Below are 13,922 nucleotides of genomic sequence, written 5' to 3'. Positions count from 1 at the left end.
CACGCGCGATCGGCGGCTCGGGCGTAGAGTCTGGAGCGGTAGTGGAGGGACAGTTGGCGTCTCCTCAGAAATCTGGCCGAAAAGGGCAACTGATTCTGAGCGCTGAACTTTATACTCACGCAACATTTTCTATCTTAATCGGTCCATCCAACCGGGATCCATAATGGCTAATGGCAAAGAATGATCCGTAAATGCGTAAATTTGTCTTAGTCGTCCAATATTAACCAGGATAATAAATCTATCGGCTCTTACTTTATCTTGTAATTTAACGTACGCAAAATGCCGGATTATACTTTGAACGAAATTATTGATATTGTTCTGGTACTTGGAGAATGCCATAATAATTATCGACAAGCAGCGGTATTGTACCGTAATCGATTTCCTCATAGACGACATCCAAATCATTGTACGATTTTCAGACTTGTATTGCGTTGTCAACGACAACGTCAACGTTAAAAACGACAAAGACGTCATATTAACGTACCAGAAAGGGATGATCCAACAGTATTTGCCGCATTGGGAATGATAGCTATTAATCCACGCGTGTCAACGAGGCAAATCGAAAGAGAATTAGGTATTCCGAAATCAACAAGTCACAGGATCTTGACCACTCATAACTTCCATCCTTACCATATCACTTTGACACAACAATTAACACTCAATGATTTTTATCAAAGACTAGAATTTTGTAGGTGGGTACAAATAATGTTAAATCGTGATCGAACATTTTTTAGATTTGTTTTATTTAGTGACGAAGCAACTTTTCACAACACTGGACAATTAAATCGACATAATTCTCATTATTTTCTGGGTCTGTTGAAAACGTTGGTATAGAGAAGTTAATCATCAACATCGCTGGAGCCTCATTGTATGGGGTGGCACCCAGTTGGACACGGCTCAATTGGACACGAGCCACTCACAGCGCTTGAGACTACAAAGCTCCTAAGCACCGGTCGCTGTGATTGGTGGTATCCAATCGAGCCGTGATCAATCGGGATCACCCCATACAATGAGGCTTCAGCGATGTTGATGATTAACTTCTCTATACCAACGTTTTCAACAGACTCAGAAAATAATGAGAATTGTGTTGATTTAATTGTCCAGTGTTGTGAAAAGTTGCTTCGTTGTATGGTGTGGCATATTAAACGGAAACCTTATCGGCCCTTATTTCTTAGACGAAAATGTTAATGGTAATAATTATTTACACTTTCTACAACAAAGATTGCCGGCGTTGCTTGAAGATATCGATACAAGACAACGTATGTTCTTTCAACAGGATGATGCACCTGCGCACTGGAGTAGAAGAGTTAGAAACCATTTAGATCTCACATTTCCAGGTAGATGGATAGGACACAGTGGACCAGTGTCATGGTGCCCTAGATCTCCAGACTTGTCAAGTCTAGATTTATTTTTATGGGGATACTTGAAAAACGTAGTATATTCAAAAACACCCACAACAAGAGAGAATATGATGGAGCGTATAACTCTTGCCTGCCGTAGCATTCCAAGAAATACACTTTTATCGACAGTTGACAGTTTTGAACGTCGAGTTCAATTATGTGTGGATAATAATGGACAGATATTCGAACACTTATTAAGATCATAATCATTTCACATGAAAACTAGATTCTGGTATGAATCGACCGGATCAGTCCCGATCTTGCTTTAATCAACCGGATCAGCCCCGATCTTGCTTTAGTCGGCCGGATCAGCCTCGATCTTGCTTTAATCGGCCGGATCAGCCCCGATCTTGCTTTAGTCGGCCGGATCAGCCCCGACCTTGCTTTAGTCGGCCGGATCAGCCCCGATCCTGCTTTAGTCGGCCGGATCAGTCTCGATCTTGCTTTAATCGGCCGGATCAGCCCCGACCTTGTTTTAATCGGCCGGATCAGCCCCGATCTTGCTTTAGTCGGCCGGATCAGCCCCGATCTTGCTTTAATCGGCCGAATCAGTCTCGATCTTGCTTTAATCGGCCGGATCAGTCCCGATCTTGCTTTATAACTTAACTAGTACTTAACGAAAAGTAACTTAATTATAGTGTTTTGGAAAGCTCTCGAGATGAGCTGTAAGAATGTGCAATGAGAAATAAGGGGTTCCATTAAAAAAATTAAAGGTGACCTTCACGTGACCTTCAGAGGACTATCCAAGGTCAAATCGATGGCACCATCTTATGTCCCCCTTCGAGTCAAACAACTTTTGTCTGAAACATTTTTGTCTACTGGGTTTAGTTTTCGAGATATTTGGCTGGATCATTTAAAATGGGACACCCTGTATATTCGGCAGCAGTAGGCCGGTCGGACGCGCTTATTCGGCTATCTTTAAATGTTAGTATCTCGTTAACTATTGCGCAAACTACAAAATGATATAAGAATTTTCGATTCAGTTCGGTCCGTTCTACCTGCTCGTGACAGGCGTCGCGAAAATTTTCAAATACCCTGTATAAAGGAGAATGGGATAAATCGGACCTATTTGCAGTTTTTGCTCTATAAGGCGTAAATAAAGTCCGATCATAAAATCGAAAGTGCTGTTGGAAAGATCATTTAATTCCTTTCATTTTGGTTTTAGACCATTTTGACATATCTCTCACCTGTCTTGAACTATAATGGAAAATATAAAAACGCTTTTTCCGGTCTGATTTGAAACTATTTGTTCCAAATCGGACCATCCTCTGGTCCAAATCGGACACTTCTATTTTTATGCACTTTAGATAGAATTTTAAAATATTTTAATATATTTTTGTTACTATTGAGTAAAAACGAGCAAATTGACAAAGATAAAAATTTTATTCAGAGAAAAAAAATGACTAACAGTTTATATTTTTATTAGAATTGAAATCAATAAAATTCTATTAATCCGAATCTGATGACTCATAATATTTTACCGATTTAATTTCTTGAACCAGATCTAGTCGGCTGATCACTAGTACTATAATCAGGCCTATAAGTTATCTACTGTACTATAGATCCGATTTGAACACCCAAGAAGAGGTCCGATTTCGTCACGGGTCGTTTCGAACTTTGGAACAAATTTTACAATAAACCGCAAAAGTAATCACAAAACGTTTGATATTTTTAAAATCTACACTCTTTAATTAAATCTTAAATCAATTACTTTTCAAATTTTTAACACCTTTTAAATAATGATTTACAAGGATTTTTTTTTTAAATTTTCTTACGATGAAATACATATTTGCATCTATTCTATGAACGTTACGACAAAGAACTGTCAAACTGCTGTCACATGTTCGGTGTCTCATAAGGAGACTTTACATTATAAATAGCACGCAAATCCGCTTAACCGTATTCATGTAATTTAAAAAGGTCCTATTTGGAACACGGTCCGATTTAGGCCACTTTCCCCTACACGCACACACACGCGCGCGCGCGCGCATACACACACGCACGCACACACACACAAACGATTACTTTTCTGCAGATATTTCTTGGAAGATTCTGAGAAAAACAGTCGGAATTACATTGAACATTTTACCATAAATGCTACAGAAGATATAATTAATCTTGCGACGCAAGCGGAAAAATTAAGAAATCCATTATAACATGGATTATGACGTGGATTATAACGTATTGTGAAAGAATATGAAGACATGAGAATATAATAAATATCGCAATTGCGAGAGGAAGAAAGTTATTATGGTAAGATAATGACAATCGATAATGAACTATGACCGATAGCGAGGCGAAGAGGTATCTAATTTAATGATTTAAAAAATTCCTTTTATTACTCTTCAAATTTTATGTTTTTATTAAAGATTATTAAATTTGTTCATTTATACAATAGCTGATTCGTTTCCAGCTTAAAGACAGCACAATGGTCTGCAGACAAGTCTAAAACAGATAATAAAATCTCTATTATAACTTTAAGATTATCTCTATTGTATTTTCTTGCAGAATAATCACAGAGAAAAACACAGAGAAACAATCAGAAAATTATATCATGGAACGATATTGAAAGCTCCGACTTCTTTTCTACTAGTTTTTTATTAATACTTAAATCAAATATATGCATGTGTGTACATTACATGTGATATGTATGTAAAAGAAAAAGGAAATAAAACTGAGTACACACACCTGTAGTCAAGGCTGAGTTTGGTGAAAATTCGAAGGAAGATGAGGTCTACTTTCTAGTTTTGCATAATCCAAATGGAATTCCTTAGCTACCTTTCTCCAGTTTTGCGCATCAAAATAGTAATAAGTACCACGTTCATATGTCGATGTCTTTTCTACAATTCCCAAACCTGGTGCCTGCGTTATCCAAACTTTTTCCTCCATATGATATCGCCACTCTCTGCTGTATCTTCATATCACATACAAAAAATTTAAATTAAATCGTACGTGCTAATATTTTCAAGTATAAAAATTAATTTTGTTTTTCCTTACAATTCCGCCGCAGCAGCTAATTGCAATACATCCCCAACATTTGTATAAAACATATAAAACAGTAGATCATCTTTATATCGATTTAGTTTAACTGGCGCTAGTTTATCCCTATAAAATAAATATAAAAAATGGTAATTTTGTTCAGATAAAATAATTTGTGCAATAATAGAATATATTCTACAAATGAAATACAATTCTATACAATAATAACTATTATTCTATTTCAATTCCAAAAATAATTTCGTTTTAATATATTTTTTAAATACAATATACACATCGATAAAATAATTTCCATTTAATATCTGCTTAGTAGTAAAGTATCAAAGATTTGGAAGCAGCTCAAATATTGTACAAATATGTAGTTCATAAATATTTGCAGTCATCACAATTCAGATAGCTTTATAAATTAAATAATTGGATGAAAAATCAATACCTGATTGCGGCATTTATAAGATATTCTGGTGGTACGTGAAAATCTATATCCTGTGGTCGACACGGAGTTTCCGCCCAGGGGCCACCAAAATTCTGGTAGAGATTTTCTGGTGAATTCAAATTCAGTCCTAATGCAGTAAGATCTTGACCTAACGCTAGTGACACCAAGTTCGGATCTGTCTCTGCCGCTCTGATAAACGTCAAAAGCCCAACCATGCCGAATTGATCTTTCACCATGCTTGCAGGTATATTCGTCACCTTGCCTATGCAATAATTATGTTGAAAATTAAACTCTGATAAAACTTAATTATTTAATTTATTTTGATTTTACCATCAGGCGATGTTTGGATGCCTCTTTTAGAAGACTGAGATTTCTCAGATCCAGGTGCTCTGTTGGCCTGTAACACATCTTGTCCGATTTCGGGACCAAGTCCTACAGGAATATTTTTATCACCAGACATACTGCCACCAGGTGACGGACCTTCTCGATTCTGCGTTCCCGGTAATGCAGGAAAATCTTCCGAGCTCATTGTAAATTCGCTCGATTCGGATGTTGGTTGCTTTACCATTCCAACTGTAACATACATAAACGAAAATTTTATCAGCAAAATAATTTTAGTGTGGTCATTTATATTAAATATTTGAAAAGGCCTAAAACCTAAACACGCGCGCGCGCGCGCGCGCGCGCGCGCGCACACACACACACACACACACACACACACACACAAATTGCATTACAGTATTAATTTTACAATTTTATAATACTTTAACCGAAAGTATGGTTACTTACTTTATTTTAAAGTAACCCTGATGAAAATTTTTCTCAGAATTTTTATATACTTTTTCAGAATTTCTATATAATTTTTTAGAATTTCTATATAATTTTATAACTTTCTCACATTTTATATATGAATTGGAACATTTCTCAGAAAATTTACATCTTTTTTCAGAAGTTTTCATATATGTTAATTATGAAATATCATAAGATTTCTAAGATTTTTTGTAAGTGTAATTTCTGCGATTTCTATAACATAAAATGTTATAAAATCTAAAAAATTAAAAAATATTTTTTTTAATTATAGGACGAGAGATTTCAAAATATTTTAGAATTCGCTTACATGAAAAATTCTGAGAGAAGATGTGTAAATTCCGAATATTTTTGAATATTTCTGAAAAATGTTCCAATTTGTATAAAAATTATGAGAAAAATTTTCACCAGGGAAGTTATAAATAAATTTACAAAATTATGTAGAAAGTTTTCTAATCAAGAAAAAGATTCGAACCAACTGTGGTGCATTATGATTACTTTATCTTGTGTATATTATAAAAATCTGATTTTGTTTTCTTGGCACTAACCATAAGGCTGTTTCCCTGGCATAGGACTAGGTTGCGGCATAGAATCACCTTGACCTCTATTCGTTAGGGAGGGAAACTCCGAGAGATCTAAAAGAGGTGGAGTACTTGTATCTCCACCACCTCCACTCCCAAAAACAGAGTGGAAATTGTTAACCGCACCTTGAGATCCGTAATTGCGACTTGGAGGTATTCCGAAACTGCCCATACTACCCATTGGATTTGAAGCTCTACAATACAGATGGAAATGATTGCACAGAGAGAGAGGGGAGGGAGGGGGAGAGGGGGGAGGAGAGAGAGAGAGAGAGAGAAAGGGGAAAGAGGGCAGAAATATGTGAAGAGAAATACACTAACCCAAGAGCAGGCATCGTACGTCTATCAGTAAAAGTTCTCTGTCCAAACAGTCCTCTACTGCCCATAGGAGAGAGTTGCTGCTGTTGTTGATGATTATTCTGTCCACCGCCAGAACCAGATGCTCCAGAATAAACGTTAGTGGCAACTATCGCTGAATTGGCTGTACTCGAAGTACTTGCGGACGAGCCTGAGAACATGCCCGAGGTAGGCGTGACATGACCCGCAAGGGCCACGGTGTTCAAACCTCCCCCAGCAGCGGCAGCACGTGAAGTAAGACTTGCGTTCGCAATACTGCGTGGCGGTTGTTCAAAGTTCAAGTTGGCCATAGCCTGGTGGCACTACTTTTTAAAAAAATGTTTTTGCCCGCAAGGAGGCACACCAAGCACTCGTATCTTGCAGATTTGATTAACACATCCACTTTTTTTTCTCTAGCACAACACTTGAAAACTTAATAATTTCATGAGATCGCCATTGATCCATGACAAAGATCCGTAATCACTTGTAACCTAAAATAAGAAGAATCTTGATTAATTCCTGGTTCTGGTTGGAATTCCAATGGTTCAGAAATTATCATAAAATACATTGTATTGTTTACCTCCTCCTTCGCACAGTGTTTCCGTAATAGTTACATTAAAATGCAGTACAGAGACGATGATACACCTAACAAACAAAAAATTATTTTAATCAGATATATACCTCTCTAATGTTCAAAAAAGTTTGCCATTTATATACAAATAGTTCCTTATGTCTGAAGCATACGAAAATAAATATGCCTATGATAAGAACTCTAATTTTGCCTATGTAATGATCGTTGAGATTCAAATACACACATCAACCTTCATTCATTGAATGTATTTAATATCAATGTCAGGTTCGCTATAAACAGATCTTCATATAATTGTGATCTTCATAATCACAATTACATTACACTTTTACGTCATATGCGAATCTATGCATACTACAATAATAACTAAAAAAAAAAGTTTATTTTAATCCAATATTTTGGTACGCAACTGGTCACATCAAATCTAGTTATGCCCAGCTTCTTGTATGGTCCCTTAGAAGGAGAAAAAAAAGAGATAACATACAGCACACACACGTATTGGTAAATAAAGCTAGCTCTAACTTGCAGAAGTATACACACAATAACGACGCTTGATACGTGATTTGTTTCATTTCTCTCGGAAACTGTATGAGAGACACCTAAAATCTATCTCTTCGCGAACACAGCAGCGAGTCGCCGCGCGTATCAAGTAAACACAAGCAGCGCGGACCGATCATCTCCGCTGTCGGAGGACAGAGGACGGATTGACAGGCATAAAGAGGGGGAGGGCGGGGGAGGGGAGCGGAAGGTTATAATACAGTGCGTAAGATGTCAAAATAACAAAAGGTAAAAGCGCAAAGTGTCGCGACACTACCTGGGATAAGCGCCACCGGCTGCGTATCACAACGCGACGAATTCCATTGTGTTCCTGATGATAAACAAAGTGGACGAATGTTTAAAAAAAAAAACCGAAAAACGCTCGTTCTCTTTCCCAATTTCGCGCGCGCGCGCGCGCGCGCCACACGCAGACGTCGTCGATGTGCCTCTCGTTGTCGTCGAGGTTGGTTGGCGATGTTAGTACACTCACGGCGACGAGGGAATTCGTATGCGATTCTGTACGTTCGAGCCAATATCGTCTCCCTCACACTTTCCCTCTTTCGTGCGCACGTTAAATCAAATTCGCACGTGGACGTTGAGATGTGCACCGATCAAAATCTCATATACATGACAGTACCCTTCGATAACAGGACCCACTGTTTTGTCACTCGCAGTTTCACGAATTTAAACAACACTAGAGACCCGAACATCTGCCATATTAATAATTGAACACGACCGTGTTCAACCGAGCGACCGGAGCGACCAGCGATGTCAACGAGCTAAAGATGCGCGCAGCGCGGTGTGCGTATCTATATATGTACGTACATACATGCCACACACACGCGCGCGCGCACATGCGCAATCGAAGCAGATCCGAAGCTTCGAAACACAGCCGTACGATAATTTTCATCTCGCCTGTGCGTTTCAGATTACGGAAATATTGCGGAACATCACGTTATGTCGGTATCTCGTATATACAAAACGCGAAGTTTCGAACTTGATCTCTCCTGCTGCATAATTCTAGGGGATTTCTAGAGGATTCGCGAAATATACCCGAAGGCGATTGGTGGATTTCTTTTGTTAGATTCACACGGGTGGCACCCAGTTGGACACGGCTCAATTGGACACGAGCCACTCACAGCGCTTGAGATTACAAAGCTCCTAAGCACCGGTCGCTGTGATTGGTAGTGTCCAATCGAGCCGTGGTCAATCGGGATCTCCCCGATTCACACTGGATCCGACGTGAGTCTTGGACCAGTATTCATAGTCAGATCTTATATTCAAGATCGTCTTAAGTACGGTCTTAAGAAGTCATGAACCAATCAGAAGGCTGCATTAGCGTCTTAAGATATTACTTGAGACGGTCTTGAAATAAAACTCGACTATGAATACCAGCCTTGGATTTTGTTTCGTTTCATCGGAATCCTGTTTTCTGATTGGTTGCAGAGCGTCGTACGACGCAAATCGGATACAGTGTGAATCCAGCATATACGTTACGTATACTATAGTATTTCCCTAGACTTTTGTATACGTTCTCTCATAGTGGAAGAATAACATGGTGCGCAGAGTTTGAAACCATTCTTCTCTGAATCTCCGACCTCTCTATCTATGAATGGGTGCATTCAGTATTGCAACCGCTCACTGAGCGCTCAGTGAGCTCTTGCATCTGATTGGCATATTCCGTTAGAACTAAAAATATAGACTAAACAGATACAAGAGCTCATTGGTCTCCACGGATCTGGGGCTCTATTCTTGAAAAAAACGTATGCGAAAGTCTAGGGAAATGCTACAGTATACGTTACGTATACTATAGTATTTCCCTAGACTTTCGTATACGTTTCTTTTCAAGAATAGAGCCCCAGATCCGTGAGCACTCGCTGCTATTGGTGTATTCTTCTGTGTCCCTGCTCCATAACTGTTAAGTCTACTGAACGCGACCATTGAGCGCTCAGTAAGCAGTCGTAATACTGAATGCACCCAATGTCGATAAAAGCCTAAGGGTGCCATCACATGCGGCGTAACTTACGTAAGCGTAACTTGCGCCGACCAATCATATTATTTCACTTGAACATCAGTTTCTGTCTAATCACTTTATGCTTTTTATGCTATTTTGTTGTTACGCCGAAACATGATAGAACCACCATGCGTCGAATCTAATTTCTGGCTTATTTTAGCTTATTCTGTCTGAAAAAATGCACAAGGGTTTCGATTTTGCAACAGTACAATTATAAAAGTCGTACGCCCCTTTGCATCGCGTGAAAAGTCGAAACCCATGTGGAACAGTACAATTATAGACTTCATTTTGCCTCTGTGACAGATTTCCTAACCTCAATAGTCATCAACTTTAACGCTTAATATCTCAGATCACAAGACAGAACGACATTTTTTTGCCAAATTCTTTCGTTTCATGCAAAAATGCGTCGAATAAGCCTAAGAGTAATCTCACAAAATTTTCCAATTTTAATAATTTATTTGATCATCCGCTCATATACAGAGTGTTTGAAAATTACCGGGTAATCGATCATGAGCAGTAGAAAGGACCGAATTGAATCGAAAATTCTTATACCATTTTGTAGGTTGCGCAATAGTTAACGAGATATTAACATTTAAAGATAGTCGAATAAGCGCGTCCGGCCGGCCTACTGCTGCCGAATATACAACCTACCGTCCCCACCGATCGCACGGCACGTGGGTCGTTGGGAATGGGAACTGCCACTAAACGTCTTCAAACGACTCGAACGGCACGCCTAGGCTGCGTTCCACTTAACGCTCATAACCCCGGATTTACAATAGGTGTTTTAAGCCTTAAGCCGTAAGAAATTGACCAATTATAGTCGAATCCGAGAAGAATAAACGACTGTGAATCGCCCATTTCTTATGGCTTAAGGCTTAAAACTCTATTGTAGATCCGGACTAAAGCTCGTGGAATCATTTCATCCTTATCGTTTATCAAATGTTAAACAAGGACAAACGATGCTCGCGAGCATTGCGAGCGTTAAGTGGAACGCAGCCAAGTTTTGTTGTAACAACAAAATAGCGTAAAAAGCATAAAGTGAATAGACAGACTCAGATGTTCAAGTGAAATGATATGATTGGTCGGCGCAAGTTACGCTTACGCAAGTTACGCCGCATGTCACGGCACTCTAAACGTTAATATCTCGTTAACTATTGCGCAACCTACAAAATGGTATAAGAATTTTCGATTCAATTCGGTCCGTTCTACTTGCTCGTGATCGATTACCCGGTAATTTTCAAACACCCTGTATACGCGATGGAAGAGTGCCAGTTCCCCATGAGGCGTACTTTTCAAGTTGCGCAGATTACGAAAACCAATCATAAATTCGTTTAGCATTTCTTTAGAGTGTACAACAGAAATTCTAATCAGCAATTGGTCGCATTAGTTCCGCATTTCTCTAATCTTCCGCGAAATACGCCCAATGTGATGCCGGCTTTCAGAATGGCGTATTCTAGTAAATGAAAAATAACGTATTCTAGTAAATTACTAGAATACGCAGGTTACGCTTACGCAAGTTACGCCGCATGTGACGGCACCCTAAGAGCTGCCAACTGTGAAACGTTAAACATGGGGCGATATTCATAGCCCGTTTTTTAATTTTAAAACTGTCTTATAGCGTTTTCGATTGGGGTGCACTGGCTGCACTCAGTGTCAAGAGCGTGTTCGATTGGCAGTGCCAATGAGCACTTGGCTAGTGTCACGTGTTCATTTGATCGCACGACACTCGCGTAGTGCGAACTCAGTGCGCACTAAGTGGCACGAGATATTTTGACGGTGCCAGTTCAGTGCACGTTTTATCACAGTTAAGGATATACATAGGGACAAGCAAATCTGCGCAGTTGAATTGAAAACGGGGTCTTGTCCCTACTCTTAATATCTTTTACTGTAGTTTTGTAACATTTTGTTGAACATTGCTTCAAAGTGAACAAAAATGAGTTTCAGCTTTAGCACTGAAAATCTTGGCGTATTCTTTTGAACTTGCACTATTCAGTGCAACCCATGGAACTCGTCCAGTGTTGGTGTGAACTGAATGCGCACTGGTGCGCACTAACTTTTGCCCAATCGAAAACGCTATTAAATAATATCTTAAGATGCTAATACAGTCCTCGGATTGACTTATGACATCTTAAGATTGTACTTAAGACAGTTTTAAAAGCAAGAATCGGCTATAAATACCGACCTGTTTCGCGTCGTGAAATTGTTACTGAATTTTGTTTAACACACTTTATGTTTCTCTTTTTATAGGAAGAGAATTTAAGATACATTGTTTGCGTTCAGCAAACTCAGCAGTTTTGAAACCGTTTTATGATTCGTCGCGCTGATTTGTTTATACTTTTAATTTTAAAGGAATAGTCCAATCTGAACGAAGAATCATAAAACGGTTGCAAAACTGTTGAGTCTGGTGAACGCAGCCATTATGATGTGTGTCAAACAAGGAAAGAACCATTGGATTTTATCGACGTTTATATAACGTTTTCGGCCCGGCCAGGTTTGCACCAACCTGGGTTGGATTAATTTGTTTTGTGCTCTCCTATTGGTAGTGTGGGTGACATCAACCAATAGGAAAGATTAATCCAACCCAGGTTGGTGCAAACCCGATCGGGCCGAAAACGCTAATAGATAGAGTGGTCGGAGATTCAGAGAAGAAAGGTTCAGAGAATAGAACTCATGATCACGTGATAGAAATTGACGAATATTAAGCGTCAATTTTGATCACGTGACTTATTTTGACGCTGAAAATGAGCGTCGAGCGTCAGTATGAATAGGCACATTGAATCCAGCATTTGAATGTAATAGAACTGCGATTTCACCATGGTTGCGTTCAGAAATATCGCTCGAATGCCTTCAATCACTTCCGATCCATTGACTAATAGCGTTTTCGGCCCGATCGGGTTTGCACCAACCTGGGTTGGATTAATCTTTCCTATAGGTTGACGTCACCTGCTCTACCAATAGAAGAGCACAAAACGCCATTAATCCAACCCAGGTTGGTGCAAACTTGGCCGGACCGAAAACGCTATAAGTCCGGATCTACAATAGGGCAATGTTCCAAATCTTCCTCTCCGAGGAAAATTTTACTCGAAATATATAGTACACGTAACGTATACTATAGCACACAAAGTAAAATCTTTCTCGGAGAGGAAATTTTGGAACATAGCCTAAGGTTTTAAGCCTTGAGTCATTAACAATTGACGAATCACAGTCGCTTATTCTTCTCAGATTCGACTGTAATTCCGTATCTACAATAAAGTTTTTGAAGGATCCCGTTTGCCTACAATTCCGATTGCACACATCGTATGTTGCACACATGCGTCGCTAATTGGCTAATTTAAAAATAAAATATTCTCATTGGTAAAGCAGTGAAAAATTACTAGGCACCAGCTGATATGAGTGGTGTGTGCAATCGGAATTGTAGGCAAACGGGATTCTCCCTAAAACACCTATTGTAGACCCGGGATAATTGGTCAATTTCTTACAGTTTAAGGTTTAAAACATCTATTGTAGATCCGGAGTAAAGCTAGATTTATAAGAGAAGCGCGACCGGCTTATGTCAGTATCACAAAAGTACTAAAAAGTACTGGAAGAAGTACTCAAAATGGCGTCGTTTACAAGACGGACTATGAAATCCACCAATTATCCATTAAGGTAAATTTTCATGAGCTGCTCTAACCGGCTGTTTTAGCGACAAAAAGGAATACGTGATCAAAATGGGCGTTTGATATTTATCAATTTTGATCACGTAATTTTTTTATCGCTGAAACAGCCAGTTTGAGCAGCTCGCGAAAATTTACCTTTAAGGCCGGTATTCATAGTCGGTTCTTATTTCAAGACCGTCTTAAGTATTGTCTTAAGACGCTAATGCAGCCCTCTGATTGGTTCGAGACTTCTTAAGACTGTACTTAAGACGGTCTTGAATATAAGATCTGACTATAAATACCGGCCTAAGTAACCAATTTTAGTACGCAGGAATAAGTCTATTATTGGCTGCTAATCATATGATTGCAATGACCAATCAGAGCACTTAATACCAGTTGCGCTTCTTTTATAAATCTAGATACGAAATCCATAGACGTTGCTCAAGACTCGAGATGGTCTTAAGCTAGTGCTTGAATCAATCAGAGAGCTTATTAACGTATGTAACCAAACCGTAGTAAATTTTGCGAACATCCGATGCGGATTACGGATTATGCTGGATTCACACTGCATCCGATTTGCGTCGTACGACGCT

The 13,922-nt window shown here is 39.1% G+C and overlaps 2 protein-coding genes across 3 annotated transcripts in view; one reads left to right on the top strand and one right to left on the bottom strand.

Moving 5' to 3' along the window:
- The window catches only part of LOC108763769 (malonyl-CoA decarboxylase, mitochondrial), a 16,693-nt gene extending 12,600 nt beyond the window's left edge, over positions 1 to 4,093 (top strand). The window contains 3 exon segments of the mRNA XM_018511633.1: positions 3,436 to 3,544; positions 3,546 to 3,704; positions 3,909 to 4,093. Of these exon segments, the coding sequence (XP_018367135.1) occupies positions 3,436 to 3,544; positions 3,546 to 3,590 (154 nt within the window). The 3' untranslated portion in view covers positions 3,591 to 3,704; positions 3,909 to 4,093.
- The window catches only part of Rga (CCR4-NOT transcription complex subunit regena), a 12,850-nt gene continuing 2,631 nt past the window's right edge, over positions 3,704 to 13,922 (bottom strand). Inside the window, exons 2-10 of one of the 2 annotated variants that reach the window (XM_018511635.1) lie at positions 7,950 to 8,216; positions 7,132 to 7,196; positions 6,537 to 7,042; positions 6,186 to 6,412; positions 5,161 to 5,403; positions 4,831 to 5,092; positions 4,398 to 4,505; positions 4,089 to 4,314; positions 3,704 to 3,845 (exon numbers count right to left, since the gene is read on the bottom strand). In XM_018511635.1, coding sequence (XP_018367137.1) covers positions 4,095 to 4,314; positions 4,398 to 4,505; positions 4,831 to 5,092; positions 5,161 to 5,403; positions 6,186 to 6,412; positions 6,537 to 6,862 — 1,386 coding nt within the window. In that variant the 5' untranslated portion in view covers positions 6,863 to 7,042; positions 7,132 to 7,196; positions 7,950 to 8,216 and the 3' untranslated portion in view covers positions 3,704 to 3,845; positions 4,089 to 4,094. Of the gene's footprint in view, positions 3,846 to 4,088; positions 4,315 to 4,397; positions 4,506 to 4,830; positions 5,093 to 5,160; positions 5,404 to 6,185; positions 6,413 to 6,536; positions 7,043 to 7,131; positions 7,197 to 7,949; positions 8,477 to 13,922 lie in introns of those variants that run through there. The other variant, XM_018511634.1, reaches the window with a different exon arrangement.

This window comes from Trachymyrmex cornetzi, unplaced genomic scaffold, assembly GCF_001594075.2.
Source record: "Trachymyrmex cornetzi isolate Tcor2-1 unplaced genomic scaffold, Tcor1.1 scaffold382, whole genome shotgun sequence".
NCBI lineage: Eukaryota > Metazoa > Arthropoda > Insecta > Hymenoptera > Formicidae > Trachymyrmex > Trachymyrmex cornetzi.
Note: the sequence above shows the minus strand (reverse complement) of the source record. Positions and strands in the feature narration are given on the sequence as shown.